The sequence below is a fragment of the Mesoplodon densirostris genome, chromosome 11, assembly GCF_025265405.1.
Source record: "Mesoplodon densirostris isolate mMesDen1 chromosome 11, mMesDen1 primary haplotype, whole genome shotgun sequence".
NCBI classification, from domain to species: domain Eukaryota; kingdom Metazoa; phylum Chordata; class Mammalia; order Artiodactyla; family Ziphiidae; genus Mesoplodon; species Mesoplodon densirostris.
Genome location: NC_082671.1, coordinates 101,193,852 through 101,217,461, shown reverse-complemented (window position 1 = coordinate 101,217,461; position 23,610 = coordinate 101,193,852). Strand labels below are relative to the sequence as shown.

Below are 23,610 nucleotides of genomic sequence, written 5' to 3'. Positions count from 1 at the left end.
TGCTATGATATTATTTCCAATTATATCAGTTTCTTCACTAAAAAAAAAAAACTGTAATTCATACCATAATCCTACAAAATAAGTACCACACATTTCACTCATTCAACTGAGGCTAAGAGGTTAAATGCTGTGATTATTTTTATGGGAATGAATCAAGGGCAACTTTGGAGCTCAGATCCAAAATCCGGACATGATGTCACCATTCTGTTGTGTTTACTTGCACAACAGATTCTAATGATGATTGACAGGTTGTTTGTATCTTCTCTCATCCGGTTATTACAGAAAGTTTATTGATGAGTTTTAAATCTATTTATATACCATGTGTCCTTTGCTTGAAAACTGTCTCCTTAAAGACACAGTTCATATGTCCACTTTTTAAAATTTAACTTTTTATTTTTTAAAAGACGGGAAAATATAAGTTTATATATATTTAATTTTAAATATATGTCTAAGTTGCTTTGTAATTGTTTTATATTTCCTAATCTAGATTATAACCCTTTGAAAGTCACTGATTAACTTGAATCAGGTATCTTCTACACATGTCTGTTAGAAAGAGTAAGTAAATAAAGTGCATGGGACTTAGTTTTTAAATTCATTTATTTAGTCTGAATAGATTTGTCTGACTGCAGCTAAGTCAGAGCTACTATCTGAGCAAAGTCTCGTATGTTAGAGACGCTGGACGAGTCAAAGCACTCGGGCTTGGGATTCCTCTAGAAGGAATCCTGGACCAAGTGAAACTGTGTTTCATGAGCTCAGCCAGAGGCTATCCCAACAAGGTCTTGAAGCCAACCAGCTGGCTTCCCATCTGTTTTCTCACCTGAGCCCCAGGAGGGATTTGGATAGAGGCTAAGGCACTGTTGATATGCGTTTGGAAAATAAAAGGATTTTATTGTTTTTATTTTTCATACATTCTAGTCTGTGTATATTTAAATAAATGTTAAATGAGTATATTTTCCATAATTTAATGCCTTCATTAAAAAAGAGGAATCCATGCAACATGGAGTTTGTTGGAGGTTGTGTCACGATGGAGGCATTGCAGGCCTGGATGAGAACATCACAGCCTTAAAACTGGATACATTCCTCTGAGTTTGGATGGCAGGCAGATCTGTGGCCCCAGTGAATTAGATAGCAGGAGTCAGAGATGTGAGTAGTGTACGAAAGCAACGAGTACAGTTTCTCAAGTCTTTGACTGCCAATACTTTCAAATTTTTTAACCTTTGCAAAATGATAACATCAAAACATATGTGTTGGAAAGCCATCATAGCAAATACCACTTAGATGCCATAAAAGGATAATAACAGCAGACCTTTTTTCAGGGCTAACTCTGTGACAGGCACTTTACAAGTGCTATCTTATTTATTCCTGACACAATTTTGTAATGTAAGTCTTATCATTATCCTTATTTTGCAGATGAAGAATCAGGTTTAGAAAGCATAAGCAACTTGTTCAGTGTCCCAGGGGTGGCAAGCGGTCTGCTGGGCCTCAAAGCCAGGTCTGCTTGACTGCAGAACTCATGTTCTTCATCTTTGTGGTTCCTTTAAAGTCAATTAACGGTGCTTATAACTCGCTGCCTAGGAGATAGGCACAAATCAAGCCTAGCTTGCCCTGAATTTTCTACTAGAAACCAAACAATTAATGCTATCATTTCATTGATGTGTAGATGAAGGGAAAGTGCTCAATTTTTTTATATTCTAAACAGTATAAGTCCTTATAAAATTAAAATTTTACAATAACACAAGCAGACTAAAATCTTGAGGAAAATGATCACCAAATAAAAGTGTCTATCTAGAGATCATGCGTTTGTTTTCTAATTCAGGAGACAGTTGTGCAAGTGATTTTTCTCACACTTTAATATCTTCAGTATAAAGAAGATCATGAACATGGAGAAAGAAGTAGTGTTGCTATCATATATGTTTTTCTTATGCAACAGGATGCTTCAAATTATTTATGTCTTTCAGGACACTTAATACCACTACATATGCATTAAGATGCCACTTTGTATTTTCTAAAATAAAGAAACACCCTCTTTTTCTTCTATGTTGTATTTTGGAATGTTTGTACCTAGGACACATTAAAAAAACTTAATGGTCCCACTTTTAGGTTTTGGTCCTGTAAAAAATACTAGTATATGAATGTGCCAAGATACATATATAAGATGTATCTTACAAATTTAGATGCAGTGGAAACATTTAAAAAAAATTAAATATCCTTCAACAGGAGATTGATATTATATATAATATTACATCAAAAATAATGAGAAAATATATGCAAAATGGTTTTAGAAGTGTTATTAAAATGCTGTTACATAAAAAACAGAAAAATGCAGTGATAAGTAAAATTGAGCTAGATTTGGTCACGTATTCTATCATGAGTATGTGTATGTGTGTGTAATATTGTGTCATGTGGTGAAGTGTGTAGGCGTAGAAAAAATTCTAGAACTATTTATACCAAGTTATTCAAAAGTGGGTGGGGTTGCAAGTTGTGGGGAAACCTCCATTTCTCAGTTTCTACACTTCTATTTTATTTTATTTTTATAAAAACATGTATTAGTTTTGTTAGAAATTTTTTAAAAAGCATTTTTTTACATTTTGCTTGGCACTCAGTGCTCATGACTACAAGGCTCAATTTACCTTTCCAGTCTAATTTGTCACAATTTCAGACGTCCTGCCTTATTATATAATTTACAACTGTGCCCTTGATTCCTTTTTTCCTCTGCCTTTCTGTATCTTGTCCCCTCTGTGGGGAAAGCCCTTTCCTTCACTTCCTATCTTTAGGTTCTATTATGTTTCCAGTTCTAATTCCAGTGCTTCTATAACACATTTTTATGTGTATATTTCTCAGTTAATTGTCCTCCTCTATTCTCATTTCAAATTTTGCATTCTTCTATCATATCACATATTATAGTCTGCCTTGTAATAAATGTATTAATATGTCCATATGAGCCATTCATGAAATTCAAGTCTTAACATATTTATTTCCTTACATTTAGATTGCATTACATCAGTTAGTGCCTATAGCATTTGAAAAATTAGTAACATTTTATTTTTGTGAAGTTTTTGAACGGTTTCAGTTTTTTCTTCTATCCTAATCTGTTATTGGAGAGACACCTCTACTTTATGTAGATTGCCAACCTTATGGCTCATAATCTGCTCCTCAATTCTGTATTATAATTTCTATGTAATAACTGCATTTGCTTCCTCTATTCTCTTATATAAATGCATTTCAAGAGGCTGAAATGGGATATGACAGTTCAAATACAATAGCTTAGGCATTTGCAATTATTTCATAAAATGATACCAAAATATTGTCACATACAGTATCTCACATGACAAATTTAATAAAGTCTTCTCAGAGAAACACACATTTTTATAGTAAGATTCTGGTATAAATCAATCCAGGTGGCTTCCTTTTACAAGGACAGGCAGATTATTTTCAATATGATAGAACCAGGGGCAAGAGAGTAAAAACTCAAACTGATTTGCAAACAGGAGCTTCCTCAGTAGTCATCCAGGAAGGGAGTTTTGCTGTGTCACAAGTGACTAGTACCCGGTTTTGAAAAAAGAGTGAGTCATCCCCCTTTGAAACAAGAGATAAGTGGGGGAAAGGGCTGTTTAAAAATTATTTTACAACTATTTCCTTTGGAGCTATGACTCCTTAAGCTGGAATGTGATCCAGAATAACTTCCCTTTGAATCCAACATTTGTCTTAAGCATTTTTATTGCCTCTCTTTTCCCTCATCCCATCTCACTTCTTCCCTCCCTCTGTTCAACAGATTTACACGGACTGGGCCAACCACTACCTGGCAAAATCGGGCCACAAGCGGCTGATCAAGGATTTGCAGCAAGACATTGCAGATGGAGTACTGCTAGCAGAAATCATCCAGATCATTGGTAAGATCTGCCCTCTGAGAAAAGCCATGAAAGTTTCTGCGCCCACGCACTTTGGTCAAATACAATTTAATTTGGATGCTTAAGAACTTGGTCCATGTGTCTCTGAGATTAATGCAGCTCTCCCCGTGATTTAATTAAAATGTTTATGTGAGAATGTTTGAAAAAGGCAGTTTGGCCATACTTTTAAATGGCTAAAACTGTATCTCTACATACACTGAATTGTCAGAAATGAACGCTTCATTAAACCATATGTCTCCCATGTGTGCATTTCGTTAGCTGGAGCAACTCATACACTCTGAGATTCCTTGAAACTATATCCTGATCCAGCAGGGACAATTGTGAAAGGTTTCATGCCAGCAGTCATTTGGCACAAGCTAAGGAATTAGCAGCCACTTCCTTCTCACTCACTTTTTTTTTCTATTTGCCTGATTTGTGCATATGGACCTGGCGGCTGCTAACAAGAGTGTCTTCTTGTACACGGCTTAGGAGGCAGAGTGGATGTAGCACCAGCATTTTGCTTGGTGTTTTTTTTTTTTTTCTTTCTTTTTTGCTTAGTCTCCTTTTTTTGTGTTTCACTTCATGGCTTAAGCATGTCATTCTTTTTTTCTCTCTTTTATTTTATTTCTTGGCTTTAGCAAATGAAAAAGTTGAAGATATCAATGGATGTCCTAGGAGTCAATCTCAGATGGTAAGAATCATGTTTATTCTAAGTATATTGCTTGTCTTCACTTCCAGAGTTAACTGCATTTATAAATGAACTAGAAGTTTCTTTTGCATGTCTCTCTCCTTGTTTAAGAAACCATTTGATCATATTCTATCATATATATTTCTTGGGGGGAAATTTAGGAAGAAGTGATAACAACGATACAGTTGAATATGTATGACTCCTGAAGAACCAATCTCCAGGTGTTTTATCAGATTCTTGACCTTTGTTTTGTTGTTGTTCTGATGTCTGAATAATTTAACACTGGTCTTGGTGGCAATAAATCCCATTTCCAGTTCTAAGTGGAGCCTTTTTGTCTGAACAACTGGTTTGAAGAACAGAAGTTGCCATGTGCATTTTAAAAATATATGAATAGTATTTCCTTCGCTCATAACAAAGTCCAATGTAAACACATGGACTCTTCAACACTTTTGGAAGTAACTCTAAAGGCAGGCTGCTGGAATTTTGCTGAGCAGGGACTGACTAGGAGATATGATTCATAGCCTTTTCTAGAAAGTTGTCGATCTAGAGGTCTGTCTGTCTCCCAGCCCTCTCTTATTTTTACCACTTGGTAAAGCCTAGAGTTTTATAATAAAATAATAGATTAATAAACTGCTGAGATAAAACCCCACCCCTTTCTTAATTAAATAGCCACAACTTTATTTTATAGGACAACATGAACCCAAAATGCCTTAACTGAAGTTATGTCAGCAGATATAATCAGGAATGACAGCCAAAATCCACAAGATGAGGTTTCCTCCAAAACTCTTTTTAGCATAGAATAGACATTTAAAATAAAAATAATGAGTACTTAATTGACAGAAACTGGAAGAATGAAAAAAATGATGCACGGTTTTGACCTGCTGACCTGCTTTATTTAATGTCAGAAAACTGAAATCCAAAATAATAAAAATAATTTATTTTTAAAGAGTGATTAACTAGCGTGTGTGTGTGTGTGTGTGTGTGTGTGTGTGTGTGTGTGTTTAAGCACTCCTCTAAGGACCTACTACAGTGACATGAACTCTGTGTCGCTCTTGTGAAAAAAAATCACTATAAAGAAAGATTCTCTGTAAAACATTTCAGTTTTAAGGAAACTTCCTGATCTAATTACGCTGGGCACAAAGACGATTCTATTAAAATTAATTATGGTTATTTCCTGAAGTTTTACTGGAAGTAGTTATAATACCTTTAGGCCCTGCTATAATAAAAGCTGCACGATGATGGGAAAGACATGTAACTTCTCTGAGCCTCAACTTTCTCATCTGTAAAATGAACCCTAATTATGATATGATAATAACATATAATTATGGACATTCTTTACTACCTAAACTGATATGGAAATGCAGAGTAGTATTGCTACAAACTTTATAAAGAGCACATTCATGAATTAATACCTGCTAAAAATTTTTAAGGCTTTATATTAAAAAGCTCTATAGTCCCTGAATATCATATGTTATTTCTCAAACCCAACACTGTTGGTTTTACTTTCATTATTTCAACCATAAAGAGATGTTGGATACTAAAACTCTTATGTTCTCTGCTGGTATTCCAATTTGATTCTGATTACAGTTCAATAAATAGCCAAGTTATTACTTCATGACAGATAATAAACAAATAAACCTTCAAAACTCATAACTATAGATAGAGATGCAGTCCTTAGATATTTATCTGAAACATCTGTGCCTAAGATTCTACAAATCTGAAAATATTCTCATGGGTATGAAACTCTCTTAATTTTATTACTTCCTGCTCCTTATTAGCCCCCAAATGTCATGCAACATCTAGTATACATGTTATGTTGATATTTCTGCTTCTGATTTAAAAAAAAACAAACAGAAAAACCAAAACCTGAGAAATGCAAATGTTATAAAATAGGTGATTTTTTTTTCCAGCCAAAAAGTTTTAGTCAGAATTACACTGAGTAACAATGACTTGTAACCTCATTTTTTTTGATGTGGTTGAATTTCTAACCTGAAATTGGCATGCCTTCAATAAGGTGATTCAGAAGAATACATATGACACAAATGTAACTTTTTTGGCTGAATTATTTTTGCCTCTGTTCTTAAGAATTGGCATCGGTACTATGTTATTAATGAATAAAAATTCCAGATTTTAACTGAGACAAGAAAGTAGAGGAAAGAGAATTATGATAGCATGACTAGGCTTATAAATTTCATATATCTTTTCCAAACAGGATGTTGCCTGTTTCTTTATTGTGTAACAACCGAGCAGTGCTGTGTTAGTAACAGTGAGCACTGTCCTTACTCATAGAACTACTTGGCCAATGCTTTTTATATATCTGATTTTTCATGGCCTTTGGTTGGCGTTCATGTTTAGTAACAAAAGATAAGGTAAAACTAGGTCTGCTACTGTTTCTAGTTACAAATTGTCTTTTTTTTTTAATTTCAATCTTGGTAACCTTTATTGGATTATTTTCAGCCTTTAGTAATAGAAGTTCTCTCATGGTATGCATGTACGGTATATTGATGAATAACAGCCAGCTATTCATATTTAGGCAATATTAACTGAGCACATAAGACACCAGGTGTAGGGACACTTGAGGGTCAGAGGAGCAAATATTCAAATAAATAATAGCCACAGTGTTAATAGGGAAGAACAAAAGGAATGTGAAGGAAGTGAGCCTGGTGTGTTCCAGAGCAGAAGACCACTGTAGTGAGCACAGTGAGAGGTGATTGGGGGGGATGATGGAAGCCTGACTTTGTAGGACCAAAGGAAGGAGTTTGTATGTTACTCTAAGCTGATTGAGGATCCTTCGGAGGACTTTTAAAGCTGGGCTGTGTTGTGACTTGATGTAAATATTAAAAATGATCACCCCAGGTGCTTTCTGGGCATTGTAGAATACTTAAGTGTTGGCCTTCAGTTGGGTATGGGAGATGAAAAATATAGGGACTGTGCAGTGGTCCCCGATTTTTTGGCCTGAATGAGTAAATAGTTACCATTAAACCAGATGATTATTATGGAGGGAGAAAACAGGCTAAAAGGTGAAGAAGGGAAGAGGACAAATTCAGATTTTGACAAGTAGAATTTGATGTACCCATTGGAACGTCAAGTAGGAGGTTATTGGAGGCAATTAGGCATGTGATTCTTAAGGCCAGAAGTAAGGTATTGGTTAGAATATACCTACTGCGTAGGTAATGGTTGAAGCTGTGGCCAAGGATGAGATCTCTAGGAGGTCTGTGTAAAGTCAGAAAGCAAGAAAGCTTAGGTTCTCACACTGAGGAATACCAACATGTATGTGATAAGCAGAGGTGAAGGAGTCAGAAAAGGGTGAAAAGAGTGGTGAGAAAGTGAGCCCATCACTGAGAGAGTGGATCAACAGATATGGATTGTTAATCCTTAGGGTAGCTATGGTAGCTTAAGCTGTAGTACATACTTGGACTAACCCAGTGGGACAGGGCAAAGTAAGATGAGGAAAATGTGGCAGATGCTGTCAAATGCTACCTAGTCAATGGGTTGGTATACCAGAAGGCAGGAGGGTTAGTTTTGGTAATTAGACAGGCATTAATGACCTTCATGTAAACATCTTCTGTAGAGTGATCATGTGTTCAAGAATAGCTGAGAGGTGCAGATATCCACTGAGTCTTGAATGATCTTTCCAGGACTTTCCTGTTGAAGGATGAATAAAAAATATATAGTTTGAGAGGAAGTCAAGGTGAGGGGAGTTTTTGCAAGGGCAGAAGTAGGCAGAGAAGGAGGAAGCAATAGGGAGAGGGGAGGATCCAGGGGAATGGGGAGACAAGTGACCATGCCAGATCCTCAGGGACGTGGCAGAGGAGGAAATATGAAGTCTGTGTGGAAGATTTAATGTTGGAAAACAATGGGGATACACTTCCCTTTCATAAGGGGATATGATTGCTTGAAGAGGTGATATTTGTTAGTGGATTACATAGAAATGGAAGGAATTCAAATCAATATGATAATGACTTCAGACTATTAGATAATATTTTTTGTGTGTGTGTGTGTGTGTGGTATGCGGGCCTCTCACTGTTGTGGCCTCTCCCGTTGCGGAGCACAGGCTCCGGATGCGCAGGCTCCGGATGCGCAGGCCCAGCGGCCATGGCTCACGGGCCCAGCCGCTCCGCGGCATATGGGATCCTCCCAGACCGGGGCACGAACCCGTATCCCCTGCATCGGCAGGCGGACTCTCAACCACTGCGCCACCAGGGAGGCCCTATTAGATAATATTAATGTGCTCTTTTCCATGTCATTCTCTAATGGTTACCTTATAAGATAAAGAAAAAACATTGATTATAGTATTTTATAGCAGATAAAGAAAATTCAACAAAAATTCTTTCAAATATCATTGGCTAAAGGGCACATATTTAAGAAAAATATGAACTTGTCTTTATTAGCAGGATTATTGAGAGGTTGATTCATATTTATTCCAAGTTTCAACTGCTATCTATTGCTGTCTTTCCTTAATAAGTTTGAGACCAAACTCATCCTGAAAAAAACAGAACTAAGTTTGTAGGAGCTTATTCAACACTATATTTAACCTCATCCAAAGATGAAGTTACTAATATGGATGACACCTGTTAAGTAATTTCTAGGTGGGTGGTATCAGGATTCAAAATATATGCTGCATGCCACAACTCTGGTGAGATTACATGAGGAAATAAATTAGCCAACTATAAATACCAGGAACATCCAGAATGCCCAGCAGATTAAAAATAGCAGAAAAAAAATGCCCAACATGTATTTGAAATGCAGAGGCACAAGTGCAGGGTTCTTAGACAAAAATGTAAGACACGTAGAGGAAAAGCTGTTTTGAAAACAAAATTTTCTTTATTTTAAAATAGACCATTAGAGCACTTGGCCAGTTAGCTCAGTTGGTTAGAGTGGGGTGCTAATAAACTAGGCCATGATATTTAGTAATCTTCATAAATGCATGGAGGGGTTAGGAAATTTGATCATGTGAAATAGTTTCAAACCAAGAATTAGATAGTGGGGCAGAGGTGAGGGTGTGGTTCCCAGCCTGTCCTTCCTCTTCGCTGCTTCCTCCCTTTTCCTCCCTTCACCTCACTCTAATAGATCGACTGCATTTTTCAGCCACAGCATTCTCCCTTCTTTTCTATCATATCACATTGTTTGAAATTTGCTGAGATGCGGATTTTTGGAAAACTTGTGCCTCTTACCCTTTTCTATTCCTAGGAGATGAAAAATTAGGTTTTAGTCTTCCCTTAATTCTCTGATTCCATGTCCCACAGGGTTATGGCTGCCACAATAATTACCATCATGGATTTCACAGGCATCTTTATTTCATTGCTATAGTTTACAGCAATCCAGACAGTGAAACTATTCTTGACGGAAGAAGTATCCTGTTCTTTTATCACTATGCTGTCCTTTTAAGTTTTAATTCTTTCAGCCACTGCTTGTTACTGCTGCCCTTTTAAAGGATCTATTTAGGTAAGATAAGAAGATGAGGCTCCTAACCAAATAGGGAAGAGATAAAATATTGGAATGCTCTAAAGGTTTAATAAAATCTTATAAATGGCACGCTGCAGGATTCTAGCACTATGACTCAGAGGAGTGGAATATTGCTAAGTTAGTCCATTCACATGATCCCCTGCCATTTTGAAACTGTTCATCTTCTGGAATGTCTAGAAAAAGATAGCTTAATGAAGACAAATGCTTTCCTACAAATAGAGCTCTGATCTCTAAAGAAATACTAACTGAAAATCTCTACTTTGTAGTTGCCTTAATGATTCATTATCTTTATTTAGGCTCACACTTCAGAAGAATAAGCGTAAACTATGAGTATTAGGAAATTTATATTAAATGATTAGAATATCACCCTGATGATTTTTAAAACTGAGTTTGTCTCTAGAAGTTGCTCCGTATAATTGTAAAGTTTGAATGAAGTAATTGAAATAACATGGGGGTGCTGAGAGTAAGTGTGTCATGTTAAAGGACAGTGGTCACTGGAATTCTAATTCTGATTAGATGATCCAGGAAAAAGAATTCAGTAAATGCTCAGAGTTTTCACTCATTTCTGCAATGAGGAAATTAGACTGATTAAAGTCTGTTAGAACTCCAACTTGCTAGATTGATTTAATGAAACACCAAAGACCACAGTTTCTGTTCAATATTTCATCTTATAGATATACCTGCGTTTTCAATCTTTATAGCTTTTTAAAACTACATAGTAAAGTAAGAAAGACATTTCTTAGAATATATTATGTCTAATTTACAACGAAAAACAGTATTTTTATGAAAGTTGTCTGGTCTGCCATTCAGAAATTAAATAAATGCTGAAGATACAAGAATGCTTTTCTACATTAATTTTATATTATAGAATAAATAGTATAAATGTTTTTCTTATAAGTATCAATATTTAAATTGGTTTGTGCCATTAGTAGGACAAATAAAAATTGAAGTTAAGTAACCCCCTTTGGGTTGGACACCAGATTCCACATACAAATTTTTTCCTTTTTTCTGGAGACAAGATATAAAATATTTCTGGTTTTGCAGGTAGTTATTAAGCTTTACATACATAAAAAATTGCATACATAAAAAGTACATAAAAATTGCAAATGTACTTAATATTTCTACTATATATTTAAATACCAACCACTTTCTTAAACATTTAGAATGTTCTTTATCCTGATAGTTTTGACTTAAAATGCTGTAAGTTGTTTCCCACTGATAAGCCACTATCTGAGTAAACACAAAATACCATCATACCTTGTATTAGAAAACATATTTTGTAGCAATCCTTTCATAATTTTAGTTTTATTACCCTCACTAATCTAGTTTTTTTTTTAAAAAGAACTTACTGCTCCATCTTTTTCAACCCCCTTCTTGAAATTAATAGAAAGTTAACTGAGAAATTTAATTCTCAGTACTAAAAAATATGAAATAAGAGCAGTTTTTAAAACCCTAGTTCGGAAAACCATATATTACTAAGATATGAAGCCATTTTAAATATGACCTATGATATTCTTAGCTTAAAAACCTATGGTGATTAAACAATGTTTTTAAAAAATACTTCCATAGGACAGAAAAAGGAAATGAAATGGGGGAATCTTGTTCACTTGATCTCAGTATAATCATTTGGGAAGTATATCTTTGATAAAATAAATTATTGGAAAATCAGTAGATATACCCAATCTACTTGTTTTATGATATTATATTTAAATGATTTTAATATGAATTAAATTAAACTGACCTGTGTGGATAGCCACAGACAAAATTCATGACATGTCTGGTTACACTTTGAAAAATTGTATTGCCCATTTGATTTGTATTAGCCCTGTTTCAAACATAAAAAAATATTATGAAATCATATCATAGAAGCATCAAATTTTAGAGATGGACCTGAGAGTTCAGCCATATCAGTAGCGCTTATTGATTCATCTGCAGGTTGAATGTCAACCATCTTTATCCAGTGCTGCACTAGATGCTTTGCTTGCATTTTTCATTGAGTCATCATAGTAAACCTACAAAAGAACTTGTCTCACTGAGGCTGCCTTTGTCCCTATTTAGTAAGTGGAAGAATCAGTGTTTGGCCTCATGTCTATTTGAGTCTAGGCCAAATTGCTTTAAAACATATTAACAAATGCATTTAAAAAAATAGGGCCTGGGACTCAAGTCTTGAGATTTTGATCTCTTCCTCTTCTTTCCCCTCCCCCTCCTTCTCCTTCCCCACCTCCTCTTCTTTAAAGTTTGCATCCCTCCTCTCCCTACCCTCCCTCCAAACTTGCAATATACATGAGCATTTTTCTTTAATATTATGCTTGTTTCTTCCATCTATAGCAGGAATAAAAGCTTTGGTTAGGTTGGGAGAGGGTGTGGGCATATGAGATAAATAATGATTTATAAACTTTGTGGTGAAATTATGCATTTGGAAAATAATTAATTGTTATATGTAACTTTAGCCCTATATCTAAACAGATATTATTTGTTTAGAATGGTTTTATAACTTCGTAATAAAAGAGTAAGATTCCTTGTTTTGTTTTGTTCTCTGAAACAAATCAAGAAGCAGGAATTATTAAAAACCTACAGAGAATATTTTCAGGTCAATGAGTACTGACATAGTATTTTATAATTTTATATTTATAACACTTTATATTGGCAATTATAGCCTATAATGAAGATTTAACATCATCTATAATTGGCAACTAATATTAAATGATGTTCATTATTCTCTAATCACCAAGTCAGTTAAAGCAGAATATAGAATTTTAAACAAAAGATAATTTTTAGCTGATAAAATTCTAATAAATTTTCCATATCTGTACCCTTATCTATCTATCTGTCTATCTATCTATCTAGTCACATACACACTTCTGTTATATATGTGTTTATATAAAGCATTCCTAGTATGAAAATTTGTATATACACACATGTACACACAGACATAGATACACATATGCCTAGTATGGAGTAAGCTCTTCATAAACATCTGTAATCCTCACATAATATATTGTGTGGGAACTGCTTCCATTCTCATTTCACAGATAAGGAAGCTGAGCCTTCAGGAGAGTAAAAACTTTATTTCTAACAGTGTGTAAATTGCATAACTGTGATTCAAACTCAGATTTATTTGACTGCAAAGCTTTCAGTTATACTACAGTGCTTAATTAATGAACTGACTCCTTGTAGCTAACCCCAGACCAATTAAACACAAAAACAAACTGAAGAGCTAAACAAAATTTCTATCTCTTACCTCTCCCTATCCCACAACACAAACTAACTTGAGATAGGAGAGGAAAACATGGGACATAGCATTCGATGACATGAAATACCTAGTTAAACTGTACCTTTCACCTCCCCTCCCCACAGACTTAACAAATCAAACCTCAGAGGGCAAGGCCTAGAACTCTGCATGCTTACAGATCCCAGCTGACCCTTAGGCTTGCTAAAGTTTTGGGATCTACTGCTCTGCTGCATTAGTTTCCTGTGACTGCTATAACAAATTATCACAGATGTGGTGGCTTCAAACAGTAGAACTTTAATCTCTCACTGTTCTGGATGCCAGAAGTCTGCAATCTGTATCACAGGGCCAAAATCAAGGCTTCAGCAGTCCTGTGCTTCCTCCAGAGGCTGTAGGGGAAATCCATTCCGTGCCCATTCCAGCTTCTGGTGGCTGCCAGCGTTCCTTGGCTTGTGGCCACGTCAGTCATTCTGTATGTTCATCTACTGGGAGATAAAAATGCATTGGTTAGTTGTGGAATAATTTGGAATCATTTAAACCTTATGAACTTAGAATATGTATGGAACAAATAGATTTTGCATACTCTTTCTGTCCTTCCTTTCACACTACACAATTTCATCCTTACATTCAACCACATATTTGTGGAGCACCTATCTTGTGCCAGGCCTATATCCTAACTGCCTGTCGATCATGTAGAGAGCTTGAGTCAGAAGCTGGAAATGGCTCAGTCAGAATGTCTAAATTACAGCGGTAGAAAGCATAATGTGGCAGAAATGGTGATTTCATTGGAGACTGACAGGGTTGAGTTTGAATTCTGGCTCTGCTATTTATTAATTGTGTAAACTTGTACAAAGTATGTCATTTCTAAGCCTCTACTGAATGGCCAAAATAATATCACATTTACCAGAGTCTATGGTAAAGATGAAAAAAGGGTTTTGCATTTGGAGTAAATAACATCCATGCTTAAAACTGTGTATGGGGCTTCCCTGGTGGTGCAGTGGTTGAGAGTCTGCCTGCCGATGCAGGGGACACAGGTTCGTGCCCCGGTTCAGGAGGATCCCACATGCCGCGGAGCGGCTGGGCCTGTGAGCTATGGCCGCTGAGCCTGTGCGTCGGAGCCCGTGCTCCGCAATGGGAGAGGCCACAACAGTGAGAGGTCCACGTACCGCAAAACAACAACAACAACAACAACAAAAAACTGTGTATGAACTCCCTTCCTGTGCTGGGTTGTTAAGTGGTGGAGGAAAAAGTGGCTTTCAAACCATTTCCCGTGCTTCTCTTCTTGACATGTAGTGTCCAGTTCATCACAGTGCGGCCTGTTCACCTAGTGTGTTATGAAGTTAATATTTTACAAATGACATACTAAAATTAAATACACTAAAATAAACTTTTTAAAAATCAGAGTGCATTGCAGATAGTATGGGTAGAAATTGACTTGTGAAACTTTTATTAATTTCTATCTATAAACCTATGTATATACTGTGTGGTCATATAAAATAGATATCTTCAGTGCAACGCTGACCATTTCTTTCTTTCGCATCAGACACACCATTAGCGCCCTGAGCTTTACTATCAAGCCCAGGCCCTTAGCAAGACGTGGAAGATGTTCCACATCTAGTCCCTGTTTATCTCTATGGCCTCGTCTTCTGCCACTAGATTTTCCAGATCTCAAGATACTTGTTCCTGGAGTCTTTCAGCCTGATCTCTCCTCTAACACAGTTTCTTGAAACCTATTGAAAGCCACCAGCCTTTGGAGGGGCCTGTTTTCGCATTGATAAACAAAGACGTTGTGGAGAAAGATTTAAGTGGGGTTCAACTTTTAATATTCCTGGCTATTCTGAATTCCCCCGTCCCTTAACTAGCGGTGTTTCTCAACCCTGACCAGTTCACATATTGCTCCTTCTTTGGGTTCACTTCACCCCACATCCTGTTATTTGGTTAACCCTTCCTGACCTTTCAGGGACTAGCTCAGGCTTCCCTTGAAGCAGAAAAAAAAAATGTGGGAGTTAATGATACAGGCTCTGTTTTTGACATATTCTCTCTGTGTAACCTTGAGCATCTCAGTTTAATTCTCTGATCAACACTTTTATCATTGGAAAAATGCTATAATTATGGCAACTTCAGAAGAAGGTATCTTTGTAACCATGATAGAGAAGTCTTAGTTACTAATTACTTTCTCCTTTCCTAGTCCCTTTACCTCTGATCATGAATAGACTGTTCTGCATGCTTCTTTAGGAGTCTGTGTTTCTCTAATTATAACATTCATCACATTACATTGGAATTATCTCTCCTGTGAGACTATATATATTTTTAAGAGCTTGGACATGTCTCAGTGAATAAATAATTGTTATGGAGTGAATGAAAGCAAACATCTTAAGAATTTTTAACCAATGCAAAAACACTGTTGCATTTTACTTTAATTCTTCAAACATTTATATTTAAAAGAGTTATATTAACATCTTTGGCTAAAATCTATATAATTTGAATTTTATGATAGGATGGGATTTTGCTCAAACTGAGCCATCATATCTATTTATTTTTGGTGGAAATCAAATGTAATTAATTTATATAATGATACTAGCAGTGTATGTTTATCATGACAAATAGGAAGAATCATTAATTAAAAATAGCACAAGTCACAAAAGAACTTACTGTCAGAGAGAATGAAAGTTACGTTTGCTTTATATTCTTCTTCATATTCTCTGTGTATGATTCACAGCAGCAGTACCTCAGACATGCCCTAACCAGGATGCATTGTGTCTGTAGAGAGAACTCTGTCTTTGAAATATTATGCCTACTACCTGGTTTACAATTATTTAACTTTTTATATTGCAGTGGTTTTAGGATCCCAGGGGGCATCAGAGCCTTTTCAGTTCCAGGCCAAATTCAGCTCTGTAAACATAATTGCAGAAAGGAAAGGCTGGCATGGTCTGTTTTCAGGCATCCTTTTGAGCAATTGTGTGTTGCTCTAAGCTGCTCTGTTGGGCATGGCTGCTCCCCCTTCTGAAGCTTGTCTAACCTTCTCAGAATCAGACTTCTCCTGTGCATCCAAATGACACTTCTTCTTTGAAGCTTTCGCCAGATCCATAGTGAAAATTGATAAATGCATTCTCTTCACTGCCTTATAGTGTTCTCTATAATTCTTTTTTGGACTATTACACCTTGTGTTATGGTGATTTATGAATCTTTTTTCGTCTCTTCAGCTATTTTACAGCTCACAAAGCTCACAAAGGCAAAGACTTTATAGTCATTTTTACATCCTTTAACCATCTAGTAGAGCTGTTTGCCCATAATAAACAGTCAGTAGTGCCTGAATGAATTGATTACTTGTTGTTAAGTGTTGGTGCCATGGTTAAAATTTAATCACACACTGATCTCAATTGATACTAATCATACTCAGAATGTAATTTCCATTAAATATCCATAAGTAAAAATGAAAGAAAGCTACGAATAGACAAGGCATAATTTTGTTAATATTGTGAAAGATGCCTCCAATTACATCTTCCAAAACAGATTATCCTAGTTTTGTAATAAAAATACTCAAAGGCTGGGTGGCATCAAACGTGCCACTTAAAGTTCATAAGTTCAATAACTGGGAGATTGGGATTGACATATATACACTATACACTAATATGTATAAAACAGATAACTAATGAGAACCTACTGTATAGCACAGGGAACTCCACTGTACAGTAGAAACTAATGCAACATTGTTAAACAACTATACACCAATAAAAAATAAATAAAGTGAGTCTCTTGTAGACAGTGGGAAAAAAAAAGAGTTGTGCTAATTAAGAACACTACTCTTTTTTTGGACTACTTCATTCAACACTGAAATGAATAAGTCCAAATACATGCAATACACACTCTGTGTTTAATATGTTGAGAACATATATTGACCCTCAGGTTTAAAAAAAATTTGAAAGCATATATACACTGATAACTGTCTAGAGTTTTCATAAGTGAAGATAATGAAAACTCTTGTTTTCCTCACTTGAAATCCAGTTTGTGATTTAACAATTAGCCATGTTCATACTGAGCAAGCTCATAAGGGTCAAGATAAATGTACAATAATGAAATCAGACAATCAAAGAAATTTCTGAAAAATGACTCCCATTCTTTGTGGGAATAGTGGAAAATATTGGAAAGAAACCAATGCTCTTTAGAATATACGAGAATAGTGGCTATATCTTGAAATTTTTATCTGTAGCACTGAGTACAATTCCAGGCATAAAGTTTAATAAATAATGAATTGGAGACCTTCAACATGGCAGAGGAGTAAGACATGGAGATCACTTTCTTCCCCACAAATACATCAAAAATACATCTACATGTGGAGCAGCTCTTACAGAACATCTACTGAACGCTAGAAGAAGACCTCAGACCTCCCAAAAGGCAAGAAACTCCCCATGTACCTGGGTAGGGAAAAAGAAAAAAGAAAAAACAGAGACAAAAGGATAGGGACGGGACCTGCACCTCTGGGAGGGAGCCGTGAAGGAGGAAAGGTTTCCACACACTAGGAGCCCCTTCACTGGTGAAGGCAGGGGGTGGGTGGGAGGGAAGCTTTGGAGCCACGGAGGAGAGCGCAGCCACAGGGGTGCGGAGGACAAAGCGGAGAGATTCCCGCACAGAGGATCGGTGCCGACCAGCACTCACCAGCCCGAGAGGCTTGTCTGCTCACCCACCGGGGCGGGCGGGGGCTGGGAGCTGAGGCTCAGGCTTCGGAGGTCAGACCCCAGGGAGAGGACTGGGGTTGGCTGCATGAACACAGCCTGAAGGGGGCTAGTGCGCCACAGCTAGCCGGGAGGGAGTCCGGGAAAATGTCTGGACCTGCCTAAGAGGCAAGAGACCATTTTTTCGGGGTGCGTGAGGAGAGGGGATTCCTCCCCTGTCTGCCCACAGAAGGCAGATCACTGCATAAATGAGCTCCAGAGACCTTTGCGAGCCGCGGCTATCAGCGCGGACACCAGAGACAGGCATGAGACGCTAAGGCTGCTGCTGCATCCACCAAGAAGCCTGTGTGCAAGCACATGTCACTATCCAAACACCCCCGGGAGACTGTGCAGCCCGCTACTGCCAGGGTGCTGTGATCCAGGGACAACTTCCCCGGGAGAACACACGGCGCGCCTCAGGCTATTGCAACGTCATGCTGGCCTCTGCAGCCGCAGGCTTGCCCTGCATTCCCTACCCCTCCCTCCCCGCCCCCGGCCTGAGTGAGCCAGAGCCCCCTAATCAGCCGCTGCTTTAACCCCCTCCTGTCTGGGTGGGAACAGATGCCTGAGGGCAAACTACATGCACAGGTGGGGTCAAAACCAAAGCTGAATCCTAGGAGCCGTGCGAACAAAGAAGAGAAAGGGAAATCTCTCAGCAGCCTCAGGAGCAGCAGATTAAATCCCCACAAGCAACTTGAGGTACCCTGCATCTGTGGAATACCTGAATAGACAATGAATCATCCCAAAATTGAGGTGGTGGACTTTGGGAGCACCTGTAGACTTGGGGTTTGCTGTCTGTGACTGACTTGTTTTTGATTCTTACATTTACCTTAGTATAGTTTTTAGCACTTGTTATCATTGGTGGATTTGTTTATTGGTTTGGTTGCTCTCTTCTTATTTTATTTATTTATGTATGTATTTATTTATTTAAATATTTTTTATTTTAATTATTTTATTTATTTTACTTTTTATTATTTTTTTTTCTTTCTTTTTTTCTCCCTTTTCTCCTGAGCCGTGTGGCTGACAGGGTCTTGGCGCTCCAGCCTGATGTCAGGCCTGAGCCTCTGAGGTGGGAGAGCCGAGTTCAGGACACTGGACGAGCAGAGACCTCCTGGCCCCACGTAATATCAGTCAACGAGAGCTCTCCCAGAGATCTCTGTCTCAATGCAAAGACCCAGCTCCACCCAACGGCCAGCAAGCTCCAGTGCTGGACCCCCCATGCTAAACAACTACCAAGACAGGAACACAACCCCACCCATTAGCAGAGAAGCTGCCTAAAATCATACCAAGTTCACAGACACCACAAAACACTCCACCAGCCGTGGCCCTGCCACCAGAAAGGCAAGATCCAGCCCCACCCACCACAACACGGGCACCAGTCCCCTCCACCAGGAAGCCTACACAAGCCATTGAACCAAACTTACCCACTGGGGGCAGACACCAAAAAAAAAACGGGAACTAAGAACCTGCAGCCTGTGAAAAGGAGACCCCAAACACAGTAATTTGAGAAAAATGGGAAGACAGAGAAATATGCAACAGATGAAGGAGCAAGGTAAAAACCCACCAGACCAAACAAATGAAGAGGAAATAGGCAGTCTACCTGAAAAAGAATTCACAGTAATTATGGTAAAGATGATCCAAAATCTTGGAAATAGAATGGAGAAAATACAAGAAATGTTTAACAAGGACCTAGAAGAACTAAAGAGCAAACAGTGATGAACAAAACAATAAATGAAATTTAAAATTCTCTAGAAGGAATGAATAGCAGAATAACTGATTCAGAAGAATGGATAAGTGACCTGGAAGATAAAATGGTGGAAATAACTGCCACAGAGCAGAATGAAGAAAAAAGAATTGAGGACAGTCTCAGAGACCTCTGGGACAACATTGAACACACCAACATTCAAATTATAGGGGTCCCAGAAGAAGAAGAGAAAAAGAAAGGGTCTGGAAAATATTTGAAGAGATTATAGTTGAAAACTTTTGTAACATGGGAAGGGAAATAGTCAAGTCCAGGAAGTACAGAGAGTCCCATACAGGATAAATCCAAGGAGAAACACACCAAGACACATATTAATCAAACTATCAAAAATTAAATACAAAGAAAAAAATGTTAAAAGCAACAAGGGAAAGGCAACAAATAACATACAAGGGACTCTCCATAAGGTTAACAGCTGATCTTTCAGCAGAAACTCTGCAAGCCAGAAGGGAGTGGCAGGATATATTTAAAGTGATGAAAGGGAAAAACATACAACCAAGATTCCTCTACCCAGCAAGGATCTCATTCAGATTCAATGGGGAAATTAAAAGCTTTACAGGCAAGCAAAAGTTAAGAGAATTCAGCACCACAAGACCAGCTTTACAAAAAATGCTAAATAAACTTCTCTAGGCAGGAAACACAGAAGGAAAAGACCTACAAAAACAAGCCCAAAACAATTACAAAAATGGTAATAGGAGCATACATATTGATAATTGCCTGAAAGATAAATGGATTAAATGCTCCAACCAAAAGACATAGACTGGCTGAATGGATACAAAAACAAGACCTGTATATATATTCTGTCTACAAGATACCCACTTCAGACCTAGGGACACATACAGACTGAAAGTGAGGGGATGGAAAAAGATATTCCATGCAAATGGAAACCAAAAGAAAGCTGGAGTAGCAATTCTCATATCAGACAAAATAGACTTTAAAATAAAAACTATTACAAGAGACAGAGAAGAACACTATATAATGATCAAGGTATCACTCCAAGAAGATATAACAATTGTAAATATTTATGCACCCAACATAGGAGCACCTCAATACATAAGGCAAATGCTAACAGCCATAAAAGGGGAAATCGACAGTAACACAGTCATAGTAGGGGACTTTAACACCCCACTTTCACCAATGGACACATAATCCAAAATGAAAATAAATAAGGAAACACAAACTTTAAATGACATATTAAACAAGACGGACTTAATTGATATTTACAGGACACTCCATCCAAAAACAAGAGAATACCCTTTCTTCTCAAGTGCTTATGGAACATTCTCCAGGATAGATCATAACGTGGGTCACAAATCAAGCCTTGTTAAATTTAAGAAAATTGAAATCGTATCAAGTATCTTTTTCCGACCCCAGCGCTATGAGACTGGATATCAATACAAGGTAAAAAAAAAAAAACTAAAAATACAAACACATGGAGGCTAAACAATATGCTACTAAATAACCAAGAGATAACTAAAGAAGTCAAAGAGGAAATCAAAAAATACCTAGAAACAAATGGCAATGAAAGAAGATGACCCAAAACCTATGGGATGCAGCAAAAGCAGTTCTAAGAGGGAAGTTTATAGTAGTACAATCCTACCTCAAGAAACACGAAACATCTCAGATAAACATCCTAACCTTACACCCAAAGCAATTAGAGAAAGAAGAACAAAAAACCCCCAAAGTTAGCAGAAGGAAAGAAATCATAAAGATCAGAACAGAAATAAATGAAAAAGAAATGAAGGAAACAATAGGAAAGATCACTAAAACTAAAAACTGGTTCTTTGAGAAGGTAAACAAAATTGATAAACCATTAGCCAGATGCATCAAAAAAGAAAGGGAGAAGACTCAAATCAATAGAAATACAAATGAAAAAGGAGAAGTAACAACTGACACTGCAGAAATACAAAGGATCATGAGAGATTACTACAAGCAACTCTATGACAATAAAATGGACAACCTGGAAGAAATGGACAAATTCTTAGAAAAGCACAACCTTCTGAGACTGAACCAGGAAGAAATAGAAAATATAAAGAGACCAATCACAAGCACTGAAATTGAAACTATGAATAAAAATCTTTCAACAAACAAAAGCTCTGGACCACATGGCTTCACAGGCGAATTCTATCAAGCTTTTAGAGAAGAGCTAACACCTATCCTTCTCAAACTCTTCCAAAATATAGCAGAGGTAGGAACACTCCCAAACTCATTGTACGAGGCCACCATCACCCTGATACCAAAACCAAAGATGTCACCTAAAAGGAAAAGTACAGGCCAATATCACTGATAAACATAGATGCAAAAATTCTCAATAAAATACTAGCAAACAGAATTCAACAGCACATTAAAAGGATCATACACCATGATCAAGTGGGGTTTATCCCAGGAAGGCAAGGATTCTTCAGTATACTGAAATCAATCAGTGTGATACATCATATTAACAAACTGATGGATAAAACCCATATGATAATCTCAGTAGATGCAGAAAAAGCTTTTGACAAAATTCAACACCCATTTATGATAAAAACTCTCCAGAAAGTAGGCATACAGGGAACTTACCTCAACATAATAAGGGCCATATATGACAAACCCACAGTCAACATCATTCTCAATGGTGAAAAACTGAAACCATTTCTTCTAAAATCAGGAACAAGACAAGGATGCCCACTGTCACCACTGTTATTCAACTTAGTTTTGGAAATTTTAACCCTAGCAATCAGAGAAGAAAAAGTAATAAAAGGAATCCAAATTGGAAAAGAATAAAGCTGTGTCTGTTTGCAGATGACATGATACTATACATAGAGAATCCTAAAGACGCTACCAGAAAACTACCAGAGCTAATCAATGAACTTGGTAAAGCAGCAGGATACAAAATTAATGCACAGAAATCTTATGGATTCCTATACAGTAATGATGAAAAATCTGAAAGTGAAATTAAGGAAGCACTCCAATTTACCATTGCAACAAAAAGAATAAAATACCTAGGAATAAAGCTACCTAAGGAGACAAAAGACCTGTATGCAGAAAACTATAAGACACTGATGAAAGAAATTAAAGATGATACAGACAGATGGAGAGATACACCATGTTCTTGGATTGGAAGAATCAATATTGTGAAAATGACTATACTACCCAAAGCAATCTACATATTCAGTGCAATCCCTATCAAACTACCACTGGCATTTTTCACAGAACTAGAACAAAAAATTTCACAATTTGTATGGAAACACAAAAGACCCCGAACAGCCAAAGCAATCTTGAGAAAGATAAACGGAGCTGGAAGAATCAGGCTCCCTGACTTCAGACTATACTACAAAAGTACAGTAATCAAGACAATATGGTACTGGCACAAAAACAGAAATAAAGATCAATAGAACAGGAGAGAAAGTCCAGAGATAAACCCATTCACATATGATCATCTTATCTTTGACAAAGGAGGCAAGAATATACAATGGAGAAAAAACAGCCTCTTCAATAAGTCGTGCTCGGAAAACTGGACAGATACATGTAAAAGAATGAAATTAGAGCACTTCGTAACACCATCCACAAAAATAAACTCAGAATGGGTTAATGACCTAAATATAAGGCCAGACACTATAAAACTCTTAGAGGAAAGCATAGGAAGGACACTCTTTTTTTTTTTTTTTTTTTTTTTTTTGCCGTACACGGGCCTCTCACTGTTGTGGCCTTTCCTGTTGCAGAGCACAGGCTCCGGACGCGCAGGCTCAGCGGCCATGGCTCACGGGCCCAGCCGCTCGGCGGCATGCGGGATCTTCCTGGACCAGGGCATGAACCCGTGTCCCCTGCATCGGCAGGCAGACTCTCAACCACTGCGCCACCAGGGAAGCCCAAGAACACTCTTTGACATA

At 37.3% G+C, this 23,610-nt stretch overlaps 1 protein-coding gene across 7 annotated transcripts in view; it reads left to right on the top strand.

Moving 5' to 3' along the window:
- Positions 1 to 23,610, top strand: part of NAV3 (neuron navigator 3) — a 591,684-nt gene that overhangs the window by 321,858 nt on the left and 246,216 nt on the right. For all 7 annotated transcript variants that reach the window (XM_060113459.1, XM_060113462.1, XM_060113461.1 and 4 more), the window contains exons 2-3: positions 3,773 to 3,890; positions 4,526 to 4,578. In XM_060113459.1, coding sequence (XP_059969442.1) covers positions 3,773 to 3,890; positions 4,526 to 4,578 — 171 coding nt within the window. The remainder of the gene's footprint in view (positions 1 to 3,772; positions 3,891 to 4,525; positions 4,579 to 23,610) is intronic.